The 19555-nt window shown below is 42.2% G+C and overlaps 1 protein-coding gene across 1 annotated transcript in view; it reads right to left on the bottom strand.

Moving 5' to 3' along the window:
- Positions 1 to 19555, bottom strand: part of ITGA9 (integrin subunit alpha 9) — a 644853-nt gene that overhangs the window by 426510 nt on the left and 198788 nt on the right. Inside the window, exons 10-11 of the mRNA XM_075316572.1 lie at positions 14494 to 14599; positions 1994 to 2088 (exon numbers count right to left, since the gene is read on the bottom strand). Of these exons, the coding sequence (XP_075172687.1) occupies positions 1994 to 2088; positions 14494 to 14599 (201 nt within the window). The remainder of the gene's footprint in view (positions 1 to 1993; positions 2089 to 14493; positions 14600 to 19555) is intronic.

Below are 19555 nucleotides of genomic sequence, written 5' to 3' on the forward strand. Positions count from 1 at the left end.
GTCCCGCTTACCTCTGCCCCTCTGCTTCCATTGGGCGGCCGCTGTGTGAGGTCGCTGTGACGCCGAACTTCCCTTCCCCTTCAGGAAGAGGATGTTCGCCGCCCACAGCGACGTCGTTAGGGAGGTAAGTACGTGTGACGGGGGTTTAACGACTTTGTGGGACACGGGCAATGAATTGCCCGTGACGCACAATCGATGGGGGCGGGGGAGATCGCTCATGCGATCGCACTATAAATCGTTGCGTGTAACACTGCCCTTAGGCTATGTTCACACATTGCGTTGTTTTCTGCATTTTTTCTGCAACCTAAACCTTCCCTCTTGGCAGTAAAAAAGCTGTTTATTTTTAGCTGCGGTTTTGTTTGTTGTGTTTTTGAGGTGTCATTTGTCTACAGTACATGTTTACTTATCTTAGGTTAATTCCCCCCAAATTCAGTAAAAATGCAGAGGTTGCATTTTTGCAGCACTTTAGCACTTTCTCATTGCTTTCAGTGGTGAAAAAACGCTGCAAAAACGCTGAATGAATTAACATGTTGCTTCTTTCAAAAATACAGTATCTTTCCATTTCAGTCAGGTAATAAAATTATGTGCACGAGATTTCTGAAATTTCATAGCTTTTGCTGCTACTGGAAGAAAATGATTTTAATTGGTATAAGGCTATGTGCCCACGTTGCGTTTTTTCATGCATTTCTGCAGCTTTTTGAACTGCACCTTTTTTTTTATAACTGAATATTTTATTACATTTTTTAACAGACACGGAAAAAGTACATGGATGCATAGGTATGTCTCACAAGCATGTGAGCAATAACTGTAAACCAAAAATCGGTATACCTATCTTATTATCCACTGATTCAATAAAAACAGCGGATGTGACAAGACAAACAATACAAAACTAGACAGGGAAGTTTAAGGAAGGGGGGGATGGAGTGGGGAGGGTGAATATATCAGGCTTCCATCAAGACCATACCTCACTATTATTCTTTAATGACACTCAAAATGATCTTGAACTGCACCTTTTTAGTGCCAAAATGCATGCGTTTTGATTTCCCAGCAATGTCTATGAGAAACAGGGATTTCTTGTGCCCACCATGCTGTTAAAAACACTGCGTTTAATTTGCATAAATTTGGGTCCAAAACTCAGCGTTTAAAGAAGCAACATGTAATTGTTTTTGCCATTTGAGGTGCGTTTTGCTAGCATTGAAGTCAATGAGAAATGTCAAAAACCAAGAAACATCAAAATTCCTGCGTTTTACCAGCTTTTTAGGTGCAGAAAACATGCGTTTTGGACTACCTAAATGCATGCTTTTTGAACATCAAAATAATGATTTCTTATGTCCCTTTACACACACATAGTCCGACAATTAAAACAAAGAAAAATATCTATTTATTGCTATTTTTGTGTTAAATATCATATTTCCGCTAAGATTTTAATAAATATATCTATTTCCATTATTTATCTACAAAATATAGATTTGATTCTTTTTTTTCCCTTTTTTCATTTTGTTTGACAATTTAAACTTTATTTAGCAGTGTCTTTATGTTCAAAACGCATCTGTCAAAACGCAGGTGGAAAAGCAGGTAAAAAGCGCTAAAACAGCATAAAAAACGCGGTAAATACGCATGCGTTTTTAGCGCTATTTTGTAGTCAAAAACAACTTTCGCAAAATCAATTACTGCAAGAGGATGAAATGCATGGACCTCAACGCAACGTGGACACATAGCCTTAAACGCATGGGAAAAACAATGCAACGTGTGAACATAGCCTTAGGGTGAGGCCCCACAGTCAGGTATTATTCAGGTTTTTCATCAGGTGTGCTAGATAAATCCAGTTATGGATTGAAAAAGAGTTCAAGTGGTGTCTATTAGACTTTCTCTGTTATCCACATCTGGCTTTAACATCAAAGTTCCTCCAGAAAACCTGAACCAAACCTGATCAGATAAAACCTAAACAGTTAAACAGGTCATACAAATGCTGCTATATAATAATAACACCAACCATTGAATATTGAGGGACTATGCCATCTGCATCACCATGAAATATGTAGACCGCGCCTAAAAAGTCATCTTCTTTTGGAGCTCCAATCGCAACATCTATATAAAACAAGAGAATAAACACATAAAATGCTACGTAATATAGATCAATGGGAACACTGAGAATATCCAAAGATACGTCTTATAGATCATTGGGAACACTGAGAGTATCCAAAGCTACGTAATATACTGTAGATCAATGGGAATACTGAGTTTATATACGTAATATAGATCTAATATAGATCTAATAAACTGTAGATCAATGGGAAAACTGAGTGTATACACGTAATATAGATCTAATATAGATCTAATATACTGTAGATCAATGGGAAAACTGAGTGTATATACGTAACATAGATCTAATATAGATCTAATATAGACTGAGTGTGTATACGTAATATAGATCGATGGGGACACTAAGTGTATCCAAAGCTACATGATATAGATCAATGGGAACACTGAGACTATCCAAAGATACGTCTTATAGATCATTGGGAACAGAGAGTATCCAAAGCTACGTAATATACTGTAGATCAATGGGAATATTGAGTGTATCCAAAGCTACGTAATATAGATCGATGGGGACACTGAGTGTATCCAAAGCTATGTAATATAGATCAATGGGAACTCTGAGAATATCCAAAGCCATGTAAAATAGATCAATGGGAACACTGAGAATATCCAAAGCTATGTAATATAGCTCAATGGGAACACAGAGTATCAAAATCTATGTAATATAGATCGATGGGAACGCCGAGTGTATCCAAAGCTACATCATGTAGATCAATGGGAATGCTGAGTGTATCCAAAACTACGTAATACAGATTGATAAGAATGCTGAGTGTATACAAAGCTATGCAATATAGATCAATGGGAGTAGAGTGTATCCAAAGCTACGTAATATAGATCGATGGGAACACTGAGAGTATGCAAAGCTATGTCATATAGATCAATGGGAATGCTGAGTGTATCCAAAGCTACGTCATATAGTTCAATAGGAACAATGAAAGTATGCAAAGCTACGTAATATAAATCAATGGGAGCGCTGAGTGTATCCAAAGCTACGTAATATAGATCAATGGAAACACTGAGAGTATCGAGAGCTACATAATATAGATCAATGGGAATGCTGAGAGTATCCAAAGCTACATAACATAGATCAATGGGAATGCTGAGAGTATCCAAAGCTACATAACATAGATCAATGGGAATGCTGAGAGTATCCAAAGCTACATAATATAGATCAATGGGAATGCTGAGAGTATCCAAAGCTATGTAATATAGATTGATGTAAATAATGCGTGTAGCCACTGCTAGGTATTACACACATATGGACATATGGAAAAAAAGAACAAAAACTACACATATTAGGTACATATACAAAATTCATTAACAGGTTATTTTGTGTGCGACTTGAACAATAAAAAATATAGACCAAAAAAATAGTTTTTTTTCTCTATTTGCAATACAAGAGAAGTTTTATAATTTACGTAGTGATTTATCTGTACCTCAAAAACAGCGTTAAAAAGTTAGAATTTATATATTATATATAAAAGAAGAGAGGTAAAAAATTCTAAATATTGGGCAGCCACTAGTCAGGCCTAGTCAAGGGGTTAACAATGTCCCCATCTTTCTTTACTTTTAGAATAATCTGGTGAATATTACAGCCTAGAAGCAGAATAGGTCAGCCGCTACAACACTTGCCTATATCCCTGCTGCAGTATTAAAGGGCGGTTTGTTTTTAGAAAACCCTACCCTGACGCAGCACTAAGGCTAGGGCCCCACTTTGCGTTTTTAACCTGCGTTTCTGCAGCGTTTTGAGCTGCAGCGTTTTATGGCCAAATGGCTTGCGTTTTGTTTTTCCATGTTATTCTATGGAAAATGTGAAATTTCTGACCACACTTTGCGTTTCAAAACGCTGCGCTTAATTTGCATAATTTGTGGCAAAAACCATGCATTTAAAGAAGCAGCATATCAGTTGTTTTTGCCATTTTGTGTGCGTTTTGATAACATTGAAGTCAATGAGAATTGTCCAAAATCTTGTTTTCGTCAGAAATATGCGTTTTAATAGCGTTTTCAATGCATTTTCACTGCGTTTTGAGCGCAAAAACCGCAGCAAATGGAGGATGGAAATGGATGCAAAAACGTCATCATCGACATCACTTCCGTTCACAAATAAAAATGAGCCAAGTAGAATCATTATTTAGCCCCCTAATTTTTAGGAGGTTTATTTTTTGGTGTTGAAATATATACAAAACAATGGCTTGGTATCAACGGCTAAAAATAGATGTTCCAAAATTGATTTGTATAGTAAGGTTTTTTTTTTTATATATATATTTTTATATTTATTTAATTTTTGATTTCCATATTTTTGCCTTGAATTTGTAAATTTAAAGATAAATATATTAAATAATATTTATTTAATTTTGTCTTTGTTGTAAAAGGTTGAATCAATGCCATGCCTCTGGGATCAAGCTTCGCCAGACTATATGTTGAAGCTAAAAAGATCAGACTGTTGGTTAATAATTTGTCGGGAATTATTCCCACAGTAGGATGAGGTTGATCAGGCAATGCAACATAAAATTGGTACCTTTTTTTGCAAAAATTAATTTTAAAAGTTTTTTTTTTAACTAATATTTTAACCTGTAAAATCAAACTAAATAATTTTAAAAAAAATATATGTCCTATAATTTCAACTTTAGAACAAGATGTCAGGAAGAGATGGCGTTCAGTCAAAGACCGATTTAATAAAATAAGGACAGAGGGCATGAAAAGTGGATCATCACCAAAAAAGCCACATTTTATATATATATTATAATGACCTTCGTTTTCTATGTACAAGCCGTCAGTTATGTCTGTAAGTTTTAATTTTTTTTTTTTTTTTTTTCAAAATTTGAGAAAAAAAAAATTTGTCATTTATTTCATTTTGGTGCATAATAAATTTTCAATTGCAGAACTTCAGGTAATATTCCACCACTAGTTGAAAGACCTTTAGGGCAAGCACGCATTTTGCTTTTTACCTGCTTTTTTGCTGCTTTTTCAACTGCAGCGTTTAATGCCAAAATGGATGTGTTCTGCTTTTCAAGCTTAGACATGTCAATTGTTTTTACAATTTCGGTTTTGCACTGCAAAGCTGAGTTTTTGCTCTAATTTCTGCCACAAAAAGGCTGCAGTTTGAACTGCATAGTGCGGACAAGAAACCCAAATTCCCATAGACTTTGCTTGATAAGCAGAACACATCCATTTTGGCATTAAACCCTGCAGTTGAAAAAGCAGCAAAAAAAGCAGGTAAAAAGCAGGTAAAAAGCAAAGTGCATTCTTACCCTTGGGCTGCGACAGCAATTTGCGTTTCCACCTACGTTTTGGGTGCTTTTTAGGTGCGTTTTGAGAAGCACCTTTTTCATACCAAAAGGCATGCGTTTTGATTTCACAGCAAAGTCTATGGAAAATTGGGATTTCTAGACCACACTTTGCGTTTCTAAGCGCTGCGTTTAATTTGCATATTTTGTGGAAAAAACTCTGCGTTCAAAGAAGCAGCATGTCAATTGTTTTTGCCATTTTGGGTGCGTTTTGCTAACATTGGAGTCAATGAGAAATGGCAAAAACCAAGTTTCCTACAAATTCCTGCGTTTTACCTGCTTTTTCTGTGCAGAAAACATGCGTTTTGAACTTACAAAACGCATGCTTTTTCCAAATTAAATTAATGATTTCATATGTCCCTTTACACACACACATAATCCGACAATTAAATTAAATAAAATATTAAATTTAGTGCTATTTTTCTAATAAATACTATATTACCGATATAATTCCATTATATATTTATATTTTCTTTTCAATTTCTGCACTTATGTATTTAATCCTTTTTTTTTATCTTTTTTTAATATATTTGAATGTTTAACCTTTATTTAGCAGTGTCTTGATTTACAAAACGCATTTGTCAAAATGCAGGTGGAAAAGCGTAAGGTAAAAAGCGCTAAAAACGCATCTAAAACGCGGTAAATACGCATGCGTTTTCAGCGCTAAATTTCTGAAAAAGGCAACTTTGGCTAAATCAATTAAGCACAAAATGTGCGTTTAGAACTGCAAGTAGGTGAACGCACAGTGCAGTCGCAGCCTTAGAAGAACAAGCAGGTGAAAGCCTAGGTACACCTGATGAAGACGTTGAGATAAACACCAGCCTACAACAGTCTATTGGGGGGGAGGAATCAGAAAACAATCCACTTACAGGAGAAACCAGTGGGACAAATTTAGGACTTCAACCTGAGAAAAGGCCACCCTACACCAAACCAAAAAAAAAAAAAAAACAAACATTGGTAATAAAAATTAAGAGGAGGATGTGTTATCAACTAAAACTTTGAATATCTTAAAAAAAGCAACAGAAGATGACGAATTTGATACATTTGCCATGAGCATTGCTTCTCGCCTTAGGAAAATTCAAGGCCCAAAAAAAACAACACATGTATTACTTCCATATGTGGCATGATGAGCTGTTACGAGGAGGAGGGTCCATATCCTTATGCTGGTGAAATGATACATTTTCTTGAAAAAACTTTTCAAGAGAAAAAAAAAACCAACAAGAAATTAGTGAACCACATCCCCAACCTCTAACTACCACCATGTAACATCCCTATCAGGAGTAACCTACCCAATATATACAACCCTATGTTCACAAATATTACATGAGCCAAAATCCAACAGATTTTAGTCAACAACCACCACAAAATGTCCCAAATAACCCAAATATAAATTTAAGACCACCAGAAAAAAAACAAGGACACTTAACCCAGCAGTTGTACTCAGATACATAATATTTGAATGTTTAATCAAGATGTAAATTATTTAATTTAAAAAAAAAGGAAATTATTTATTTTGATGTTTACAATCATTTTCACATTTATGTATGTACTGTTCTGATATCAAGAATGTTTTATGTTTAAAATAATAAAATAAATTGTCTAAAATACATCAGTCAAAGTTCAATTGTTTATTTTATTTTTTTTAAACAGTTTAAACTAAATGGTCTTTTATCAAATAGATGTTAACATGTCTACAGGACATGACATCAGCCCTTTTTTTAAAATTTTAACAAAAAAGACAGACATCTTGTTTTATCAATAGCTAAACTTTATTTAGCTTTGTGTTTCTTTGCAAAACGCACATCACTACTTGCTGTTGTAAACGCATGTGAAAACCGCTGAAAACGCATCTAAAACGCGGTAAATACGCATGCGTTTTCAGCGCTAAATTTCTGAAAAAGGCAACTTTGGTCAAATCAATTAAGCCCAAAACGTGCGTTTATAACTGCAAGTAGGAAAACGCAAAGTGGGGCCCTAGCCTAAGAGTTTCGACCGTTGCTCCTGATGCCTGTTATTGTCTGTAGCGCTGATCTAATTCAACTTCCCTGCAGACAATCATTGAGCGCTGGAGCTCTGTGCGGCTCGTGCTATTTTCTCGGGCAGAGTCAGTGCAGAGCAGCCATGACAGAGATAGACCTGGGGAAGGTAAGGACAGTATACCTAATGCATACATTTATTTTTTTTACACTGACTACACAATTTTTAAAATTTAAAATTTTATTGTAAAAATGATGAGACAATTGTGCATGTTTAACTTTCTGGTGTGAACTTTGATATATCTATGAATGTATTAATGTATAGAAGTGGCATATCTGCTTATAAAAAAGGTGTGAAACATTTATATAGTAACCTGAAGTTTGACACACATATATATATATATATATATATATATATATATATATATATATATCTGCAAATTGTCCAAATTGAACATGAATGTGTGACATTTTACACAATGGCCTCCTGCTCCCCTCTAACATGGGAAGTGTGCTAAACATGTTTAAAAAGCTTCCCAGTGGAAAGCTTGCACCAAACTTATCATGAAACAATGGGAGAGATCTGTGACAACATGTCAGTGCCTAGCATGGGTTAAGTTTCTTAAAATTCAGCCAGACATGATGATAGTTTGTTTATAAACGGGGGATAAGCCCCTCATTGTTTCTACAAGATTCTTAGAAGTCTTAGTGGCACTTTGCACACTACGACATCGCAAGCCGATGCTGCGATGCTGAGCGCGATAGTCCTCGCCCCCGTTGCAGCTGCGATATCTTGTGATAGCTGCCATAGCGAACATTATCACTACGGCAGCTTCACATGCACTCACCTGCCCTGCGACGTCACTCTGGCCAGCGAACCGCCTCCTTAGGTCGTGCGGCGTCATAGCGACGTCATACGGCAGGCAGCCAATAGAAGCGGAGGGGCGGAGATGAGCGGGACGTAAACATCCCGCCCACCTCCTTTCTTCCGCATAGCCGGCCGGGACGCAGATGTTCCTCGCTCCTGCGGCTTAACACACAGCGATGTGTGCTGCCGCAGGAACGAGGAACAACATCATAACATCGGTCTTTCCCAATTCATGGAAATGACCGAGGCTACACCGATGATACGATTACGACGCTTTTGTGCTCGTTAATCGTATCAAAAATGCTTTACACACTACGATGTCGAGAGTGACGCCGGAAGTGTGTCACTTTCGATTTGACCCCACCGACATCACACATGCGATGTCGTAGTGTGCAAAGTGCCCCTTAGTGTTAAAGTTCTTGTTGACCCATGTAATTGCCTTGGCCAGTGAAGGTCAGATACCCAGACAAATCAATTATGCGAATTTGTATCACTATGTGTATTGCTAGATGCGATGTAACTTCGCTGTCCCTCCCTCATTTCTGCCAGAGACCATTAGTACTAGGGATATTTTGTATACAGCTTGAAATCTAGCCAATAAGAGCCCAGTCTTATCCACCACTCGTGAAGACCCCAATGGTCTAAATGGATAGCTCAGGGGTATAAGAAGGAGGACTGTTCATTGCCCGGATAGACTCTTGCTACATGATACCAACCTAGGATCTGCGGATCCGATTGGCAAGCCATAACCGAACCTGGATTATAATACTACATGGACTTCAGCATCGAATGCTAGGATTCGGCTGAGATATCAAGGACTACCTAAGGAAGGAATCCAGCTTGGGACAATGCCGTCACTTGAATACAAGCTTTGTGGTCTTCAGCCAGCTTCCTAAATCTGGCGTTATTCCATTCTCGGTGGGTGCCGCCAAAAGCGGGGTGCTGCTGGTTTGAGGTAAGTAGCCCTGAGGCACGGACATCTAATCCCTGGTGAACTAGCGGAAGGGTGAGAAACTGTTGCTGGTTACATTCTGTGGTTTTGCTGGTTATGTGTCATATGCCGTTAATTGTTTAGGGATCCAATAAAGTCTTAATATTGTGATTCCCTCATCCTGTGTTGTCTGAGTAGTGTTCCGCCCATGGTTAAGGAGGTCGGGCGTTCAGTTGGGATGAGCCCTGGGCCATGCTGTCTTTCTAAAGTCGGCCGGATCAGCGGACGAGTGCACCCACTTACCCCCGTGTCTCCACAAGATCCATATCACTGTACAGTGGACTTACTGTATGGCGTGGGCTCAGGACTCAGCGTGAGCACCAGCTGCATTACACAGCTGGCACCTGATAGTAACTACTGTGACCAGAACTAGCTCTGATCGCAACAGTTTAACTTCTTAACTTTAACTTTTGTGTTGTCTTTTGGGATTTTTTTTTCAATGACTTAGCAGCCAGTAATTTTTATTTAAATTTCCAGTTATAAAATGGCTGCAGCTTCCAAGCAGAAGCCACCTAAAGAAAGGTCAATGTGATGGAAGAAATGTGTGAAGCCTCACAGGTGTTGTGTCAGCGCATTACCTTCAGGGACTCCACGTGGATGAACAGTCTGGTCACAGGTAGGGAATCTTCTTTTAGGATTGTCGTGACGCCACTCTCGGTATTGCGGTCAGGGTGACCGCCACTGCAGATTAAGGGGTGCCTGGGGCTGATGGTGGGTGCAGTAAGTTGTAGTGGCCTCCCGAGAGTGAGTCAAGCCCCAGGGCCCTGTGTAAGTGTGTGGAACCACAAGGCGCAGAATGACTCAAACACAGAAGCAGAATGTCTTTCAGGGGTTTTACTCACATTAGGTGGCAGGGTGAGTAACCCGGGTGTAGCTAGTAACCCGGGTGTAGCTGGGATGAACCAGGCTGGAACCAGGTATCCTTCTGGCTGGCTGATGAGGGTGACTACCAACTCGCCTTCCTTTGCCCTGTGTGTTTTGGGGTGACCCCGACTTGAAGTCCCTACGGGGGTCACCCAAGGAAGTTGCTGCTGCCTGTTCTCCCCTCGTTTCGGCCTGTTTGCTTGTAGCCTGGACCAGGTCATTCCGGCTGCTTGCCTCCTGTGAACTATGGGCCCTCTCTTTGCTACGTGGCTCCGGACTCTGTGGTGGTATGGTGTGGGTCTGAAGTGCCCCCACCGGCAGGTTTGGCAGAAGAAAGGTGAATCTATCTGTGCACTGGGACCTGTTACCCTTGCGGGCCTGGTACCTCCCTGGCAGTCCCCTTACTCTGCCACCTCTTTGCTCTCTCTAGCCTCGGGTGGATTTCGGGTGGCAATACCAGGTGACCGATCTCCCCCGTCGGTAGTCACTGCACGTACGCTGTCAGCTTGTAACAGCCTGCAGGGTCTGCTCCTCACGTCTGCTCTCCCTGAGCTGCACTTACTAACTGGCTCACTACTTCCTCCTCTCCTGTTCTTGCCTACGCAACCTAGCAACCAGGCTCTCCACCACACCCCTTGAGTGGACATGGAGGCCACGCCCCCTCCTGGATTCCCCAGGGGTCCTCCCAAAGGTAGATGTGTGAGACCTGATTACTATGCGCCTGTGTAGTCACACCTCGGTCAGCCTTCTGGATTACCTGTATTGTACTGCCCCCAGCACGGGTGCAATACTCAGTGGTGCCTGACCAGGTCAGGGGCACCACAAATGCCCAGCAATTTGTTTTGACATTGCTGTGCATATACTCATTGTGTTCACATACCCTAAAATGCCAATGTCAATATAGGCTAGGAAAGGAGGTGGCTGTCTCTGACATCAATCAGCATGCCCTGCAACCCGTTCAAAGAGTGCGGATGGGTTATCATGGTAGATAGGTGTTTGAAGGCCCCGTTTCTCCCATGTTATTACTACTAATAAGCCCTATGTCTGGGCTTCATAAGAGACTGGTAATTATACAATAGACTGTAATACTGCAGCAGACGCTTCCTCTAGTTACCCACATTGTCCACAAATCCTGTGTAGAGTGATATCCCTTCTGAGCTAAGCTTTTCTGTCTGCACTAGTTCTAATAGTAGAAATTCATTGTGCATATCAATCGCCACTTCTAGATGATATCAGCAGCAATAAAACAGTACGTTTACATACAAGGTACTGAAAATAATGTTGTATGTTTCACCCAGCTACTTAGAAGGAGCAGTAATACCATTGAAATTCTTAATTTTACACCACCCAGGTATGACTAGAGGGATAGGCCTTGTAGTTTCAGGGCAGGTAGTCACGCTATCCACTGTTCATTCAGTGAAGGGCATCTATATTCTCTGTTGGACTACCAGTGCCTTCAGTCTCCTTGCATTAACCCATGGCTTATCTGATGCACAGCATGTCTCTCTAGCAGTACATGGTCACTAGTGCCCTACTTTACACATCCTCTGTCTTGCATGTCATCCTATTAGTCCCTCTATATGCAGTAGCACCACAGGCCACCAGATTGTCTTATGGTGCTCAGAATCACAATACATCTCACTTGCTCTTTCCTCCTTAAATTCCCCACTGGCCTATTGTTCCTCCTACCCAACCAGGCCATAACACTGTATCACCGCCCCTATATCAGCACCATGATCTGCATGACCCTGTGCTAAATTTTCCTGCAAATGGACCACTAGAGATCAGTAAGAGGGGGGCTCTCTCCTCATATATACACTGGTCTGATAAATGATTTCTCATAACTCCTATAAGTCAGCCTGCACAAACATTTTTCACATAGACTAGGGTAGACTGATGACAGATCTACTTTAAGGTTTTATGGCAGAAAGCCTACATGTATCTTGTGTTAAGACCAAGACATCAACACTCTCTTCACATAATGATATCTGAATGTGAAACTGCGTTGCATATCACCATAAAACAGCAGACAAGTAAAGTTATTGAATCTGTGGACTTTTACTTAAATTCTATTACGGAGTGTACTTTAATTTTATTTATTGGAGATCTTTAGATGTAATCCATGCGTCCATGAGAGTAAATATCATTTATGAATTCTAAATGCTCCTACGTGGGCAGAAAACATTCTCTTCTCAATGATCACATCTACAATCCGGCATATAAGTAAATATTTAAACTGCTAGGTCCCTGTTCATCTATTTCAGCATTCATACATAATTAATATATGATTGAAAAACTCACCTATAGGGTGAATTCAGACTACTGTATAATTTGGGCCGAGACTGGACTGTATGCCATCTGTAGCACATCTCCCAACCCGAGTCCGAGCACTACAGTCCCATCTCAGACCGATTTATACAGTAGTCTGAATGCACCCTTATACACATATTTGCTATTAACAGAGCTAAAGCAAAAGTGTGGAAGTTTAGAGCTGCACCACTATAACACAAAAAAACCTCAACTATCACTACTGTAAAACTAAACGAAATTTTGTTGAAATTGTTAAGAGTAGTTTTTGCACTAAATTATAAAATTGTGTTGTGATCTACATTAATAAATGCCTCTCAAATGTCTTCTCTTTCCCATTGTAAGACACTTCTGCAATCCTCAAAGGGTTGTCACATGAATAAACATTACATTTCTATTGTTACCTACTCTTTATGGCGCCCTCTGTTGTGTTTTGAATCCTTCATAGGATGTCCACCTCATGTGTCCAATGCTAGTGGACAAACAGGATAGCTACACCCAAGAGGTGGCACAAAAATTGAAGTCCTCTTGCTCTAATAGGCTGTTTGCATATTTAATTTATGAGAGAAGCATTGCATGGCCTATAAAGCTCCGTACGTTGACTTTGTGCTCTCTACCAGGAGAGACATTAACCCTAAGGGGTACTTTACATGCTGCGACATTGCTAGCATTTGCTAGCGATGTCGAGCGCAATTGCACCCGCCCCCGTTGTACGGCCGCTCTGCGACGTCGCTGTGACCGGCGAACCGCCTGCTTTCTAAGGGGGCGGTTCGTTCAGCGTCACAGTGACGTCACAGCAGCGTCACTGAACCGCCGCCCAATAGAAAAGGAGGAGCGGAGATGAGCGGCCGGAACATGCTGCCCACCTCCTTCCTTCCTCCTTTTCCGGAGGACGCAGGTAAGGAGATGTTTGTCGCTCCAGCGGCGTCACACATAGCGATGTGTGATGACGCACGAACGAGGAACAACATCGTACCTGCAGCAGCACTGATATTATAGAAATGAACGACGTGTCAACGAGCAACGATTTTGCACGTTTTTGTGCTCGTTGATCGTCGCTCATTTGTGTCACATGCTGCGATGTCGCTACCGGCGCCAGATGTGCGTCACTAACGACGTGACCCCGACGATATATCAGCAGCGATGTCGCAACGGGAAAAGCACCCCTTAGACCCTACTTTGATCCTGATGATAGTTACAGAATATGTAGTAATATGGATGAAAAATATGCAAACAAAACATGCAATTTGCAACAACAAATAAACAAAATGTACAGAATTATATATAAAACTGTCCTTAAAGGAAACCTGTCAGGTCCAGTATGCATACAGAACCACGAGCAGTTCTGGGTGCATATTGCTAATATCTGCCTAATCGTCCCTGAATACACTAGTATAGTTAAAGAGATCTTTAGAAAAAGTATTTCTAAAGATCTTTTACCGTATGCTAATGAGTGAGGGGACTAGTCCCCTGAGCGTTACTTCCCCGGCTTGTCTCCTCCATTAGCATGTTGGTACGGCCCTGTGTCTGTGCTAACATGATAATGAATACGCAGCGTCACAGGATGATCTCACTCACCTCTCCGCTGCCATCGTGTCCGACGCTGGATTTCGGCTCAGTGTGCATGACCCCGGAGCTTCGGTCATGCGCACTACTTCAGTTTGAAGCCAGGACGCGTACACCCAGCTTCATAGTGCACATGATGACCCAAACTCCGGGATCATGCGCACTGAGCCGAAATCCAGCGTCGGACACGATGGCGGCGGAGAGGTGAGTGAGATCATCTTCTGACGCTGCACATTCATTACCATGTTAGCACACCCACAGGGGAGTACTAACATGCTAATGGAGCTGACTAGCCAGGGGAACTAACGCCCAGGGGACTAGTCCCCTCGCTCATTAGCATACGGTAAAAGATCTTTAGAAATACTTTTTCTAAAGATCTCTTTATCTATGCTAGTGTATACAGGGACTGTTAGGTAGAGATTGGCAATATGCACCCAGAACTGCTTGAATATTGGGTGCATATTGGACCTGACAGGTTCCCCTTAATCAAGCAACTGGTCAGTAAGGGAAAAAAATGCATTACTAAGTACTGACCTGGATACCCATCATCATCAATATCTCCAAGGTTGGCCATGCTTTCCCCAAAGTGTGCATTATATGCATTATCTCCATTCAATGAAATCTGCTCATCCATTACACCCTAGCAAACAGGAAACAAAAAGGATTTTGAAAACAGCACAAGTTATCAGAATCATATCCCAAAGGACAATGGCTTTTTCACAGCCAGGAAGCACCTGAGAATGGAAAGAGGTTTCTAAATGACACTGGGGAGTATGTGTTGCCTACCATGGATCACGTGGTTTGTGGTAGTTACAGCGCCACCATGACAGTGACAAAAGAAGAAGACAAAAAGAAAAGAGAGTTTGTGATGCTAAGATGCACTCAGTTTACATCTGCTTCCGGCCAGTGCGGTGTAATGTGGTGCACTCCGATTAGTCCAGACAACAGGGAGGTAGAGCAGAAGAAAACAACACATCTACTTGTAAGTTTACACAGGTATATCAAGAGATGAATGACTATTGCACACAGGCTCAATCCCTACCCAGCAGCCTGTGATATCCTAGCACTGTTACTTTCCAGGGTAGTCGTGTGCCTGTACATCAGATGCAGGGATTCCTTGGCTTCTTTTTCTGCTGCTATGCACAATCTTAACCACACAATTAGTGATGAGCGAGTATGCTTGTTACTACTCGGTACTCGCACGAGTATCACTGTACTCGGGCTACTCGGCGGGTACCGAGTAATTTCGCGATACTCGTGCTGTACTCGTGGTCTTCATCTTTGCATGTTGGCGCTCTTTTGAGAGCCAGCCCTCATGCAGGGATTGGCTGGAAGACCACTGCAATGCCACAGCCCTGTTAGTTGTGGAATTGCAGTGATTGGCCGGCCTGCACAGCGTGACCGAGCCTTTATACCGGCGGGCGTGCTGTGCTCTGTACACAGCTATCTAATATTCCCTGCTTTCCACGCCCACAGGTGCCTATGATTGGTTGCAGTGAGACACGCCCCCACGCTGAGTGACAGGTGTCTCACTGCACCCAATCACAGCAGCCGGTGGGCGTGTCTATACTGTGCAGTAAAATAAATAAATAATTAAAAAAAACGGCGTGCTTCTGTCAGCTTCACACAGCAACTGAGGTGAGTAGCGCGATCAGCTGCTGTCAGTCAGGTAACTCGCGGCCACCGCTGGATCCAGTGGTGGCCGCGATTAACCTCAGTGACAGCAGCTGTATACTCATCTCAGTTGCTGCATGGAGCTGACCGGAGCGGCGGTGAGTAGCGCGATCAGATGAGCTGTCACTGAGGTTACCCGCGGCCACCGCTGCATCCACCGCTGGATCCAGGTAACCTCAGTGACAGCTCAGCTGATCGCTATACTCACCTCAGTTGCTGTGTGAAGCTGACCGGAGCGGCGGTGAGTAGCGCGATCAGCTGAGCTGTCACTGAGGTTACCCGCGGCCACCGCTGGATCCAGGTAACCTCAGTGACAGCTCAGCTGATCGCGCGGCTGTCTTCAGTTGCTGTGTGAAGCTGACCGGAGCGGCGGTGTATTCTGCAGCTCCTGTCACCTTCATGCAGCACAGCTGGACGCGACGCTGGAGGTCCGTGGATTACGCCGGACATGGAGGGTTTGTCGGGGTTAATAAATTGGTGATGAGGGACTTTGTTAGTGTTTTTTATTTCTAATAAAGGATTTTTCGGGTGTGTGTGTTTTTTAACTGTAATTTACAGATTAATCATGGAAGGAATCTCGGGGAGACGCCTGACATGATTAATCTAGGATTTAGTGGCAGCTATGGGCTGCCATTAACTCCTTATTACCCCGATTTGCCAACGCACTAGGGTAAATCGGGAAGAGCCGGGTACAGTCCAAGAACTGTCGCATATAATGTATGCGGCAATTCTGGGCGGCTGCTGACTGATATTGTTAGGCTGGGGGGCTCCCCATAACGTGGAGCTCCCCATCCTGAGAATACCAGCCTTCAGCCGTATGGCTTTATCTGGCTGGTATTAAAATTGGGGGGGACCGCACGCCGTTTTTTTTAATTATTTAATTATTTTTTTCACTGCACAGTATACACACACACACCGGCTGCTGTGTTTGGGTGCAGTGAGACACCTGTCACTCAGCGTGGGGGCGTGTCTCACTGCAACCAATCATAGGCGCCGAAAAGCAGGAAAGCAGGGAATACGAGATTGTTTAATGAGCGGCCGGCTTTTTCAAAAGAGGAAAAGCCGCCGGAGTTTAGTGAACAGCTGTGCAGCGCCGCGGCAGTGATCGGGGAACGGTAAGTAAGAGAGAGGGGGGAGAATGACCGACAGACTGTGAGAGGGGGACAGACAAGACAGAGAGAGACAGACAGAGCGAGACCGACCGACGGGAGATAGAATGAAAAAAAAAATGACCGACATCGCTAGTATAAAGCACAAAACGTGCGTTTTGGACATCGGAGTGCCACACAATGTTTTACGTAAAATCTTTCATGTATTAATCTCAAAAAGTAACATACACCAGCTCTATCTCACTATTGGGTATGTGCCCTTAACATTTCCGCCATGAAAATTCATTTTGGTGTCATTTTGGAAGGTTTTCTGGTGAGTCCGTAAAAATGGCGTAAAACTCGGACAAAATTGTTCACAGCTGTGACTTTTGAGTGATCAATGCTTCAAGGGGTCTTCCCCATGCTGTTGCCATGTGATTTGAGCACTCTTCTGAGACTTTTGTGACATTTTTAGGGTTTCTACATGCTGCCGGGGGTCATTTCATAAAAATACTCGGGTCTCCCATAGGATAACATTGGGCTCGGTGCTCGGGCCGAGTACACGAGTATCTTGGGATGCTCGGCCCGAGCCTCGAGCACCCGAGCTTTTTAGTACTCGCTCATCACTACACACAGTTATCTACAGCTGGATATATATATATATATATATATATATATATTTTGTGTGTGTGTGTGTGCATATATATATATATATATATATATATATTTTTTATATATATATATATATATATATATATATATATATATATATATACGGTATATACAGGAGCTATGGCTGCTCCCTTACTTTCCCCCTCAGCTACTGCAGATCAGATCACCTCACACAGAGACAAAATGTCTCCGCTTCTTCCCTTCTAATCCCAGAGACATGTTTCTGTGGTTCTAATATGAAAAGCAGGGCTGCCTCATTAACCCTTAATAACCTCCTAATAGCAGAACATAACACGTACATCAGTTTTTGCATATATTGGCCACTTCTATGGGCTGAATTCTCATGTGCAATACCTGCAAAGGGAATTGTTAACAAAGTGCAACCATAATAAGATAGCTATGAGGCCTGCTACATCTTAAAGGCACATACACCACAACTTTAGGGCATTACATATGCTTTATATAAACAATGAAAACAATCAATAAAGGTAAACTACTATATTAAATATAGTAAATAGAGCATTTTAACATGTCACATAACTCACCAGGACCCATAGTTTGCAGTGATATGGGGCTATGAAATATGTTTTCACACATTTTGTGTAGCACAACTTTTCATCTTTAGTTATATAAATAGAAAATATTCCAAAAAATTCATAATGTAGTCATTAACTTATTGACTGAGTAGTTCTTCAAATGCTGCATGCAGGGGCAGTGCTTTTGAAAGGGAGTCCGTTAGTAGGATCAACCCTCCTAAGAAGTCTTTATGGTTATGTAGGTCCTTTAAGGTTTAATAAAATGATGCCTTGATATCTGCAATCCGATGTCTTTTCCAGAGAAATACATGTTTTTCTTAATATGTAAATGAGCTGTTATGATCTATGGACCAGACATAACAAAGATTCAAAGATTATTATAAATTAAAGGTGGTGATACCAGTGTGAGACATGTAATAACTAATAGTTTGCTCTAATTAGCTACATGTCTTACACTGGTAACTCTCTTTTGTTTAAAATAATCCCTGCAGGCAGATTCTCAAGGCATTGTAAAGCAAATATTAAGGTATTACATTCAGCTTTTTATGACCTGTCTGCCCATATAGACGGCTTAGTACAGATTCTCTGTAAGCAGTACTCAAAGTTTGAACACTTTCCTATTAACATGCAGTGGTCAATATGGCTGATCTCTCCTTCAATGTGCAAATTGAGGATAGATATACTCTACAGGGGGCTTTACACGCTGCGACATCGCTAATGCGGAGTCGTTGGGGTCACGGAATTTGTGACGCACATCCGTCCGTATTAGCGATGCCGTTGCGTGTGACACCGATAAGCGATTTTGCATCGTTGAAAAAACGTGCAAAATCGCTAATCGGCGACATGGGGGTCCATTCTTAAAAATCGTTACTGCAGCAGTAACGAAGTTGTTCCTCGTTCCTGCGGCAGCACACATCGCTGCGTGTGACGCCGCAGGAAGGAGGAAGCTCCCCTTACCTGCCTCCCGGCTGCTATGCAGAAGGAAGGAGGTGGGCGGGATGTTACGTCCAGCTCATCTCCGCCCCTCCGCTGCTATTGGGCGGCGGTTCAGTGACGCTTCAGTGACGTCGCTGTGACGCCGCACGGACCGCCCCCTTAGAAAGGAGGCGGTTTGCCGGTCGCAGCGACGTCGCCGGACAGGTAAGTATGTGTGACGGCTCTGGGCGATGTTGTGCGGCACAGGCAGCGTTTTGCCCATGTCGCGCAACAGATGGGGGCGGGTACCCACACTAGCGATATCGGGACCGATATCGCAGTGTGTAAAGCCCGCTTAAGGCGGGCTTTGCACACTACGACATCGCAGGTCCGATGTCGGTGGGGTCAAATTGAAAATGACGCACTTCCGGCATCGCATGCGACATCGTAGTGTGTAAAGGCTCGATGATATGATTAACGAGTGCAAAAGCGTCGTAATCGTATCATCGGTGCAGCGTCGGCGTAATCCATAATTACGCTGACGCGACAGTCCGATGTTGTTCCTCGCTCCTGTGGCAGCACACATCGCTGTGTGTGAAGCCGCAGGAGCGAGGAACATCTCCTGCCGGCGTCACTGCGGCTTCCGTAGGATATGCGGAAGGAAGGAGGTGGGCGGGATGTTTACATCCTGCTCATCTCCGCCCCTCCGCT

Source organism: Anomaloglossus baeobatrachus, chromosome 6 (assembly GCF_048569485.1).
Source record: "Anomaloglossus baeobatrachus isolate aAnoBae1 chromosome 6, aAnoBae1.hap1, whole genome shotgun sequence".
NCBI classification, from domain to species: Eukaryota; Metazoa; Chordata; class Amphibia; order Anura; family Aromobatidae; genus Anomaloglossus; species Anomaloglossus baeobatrachus.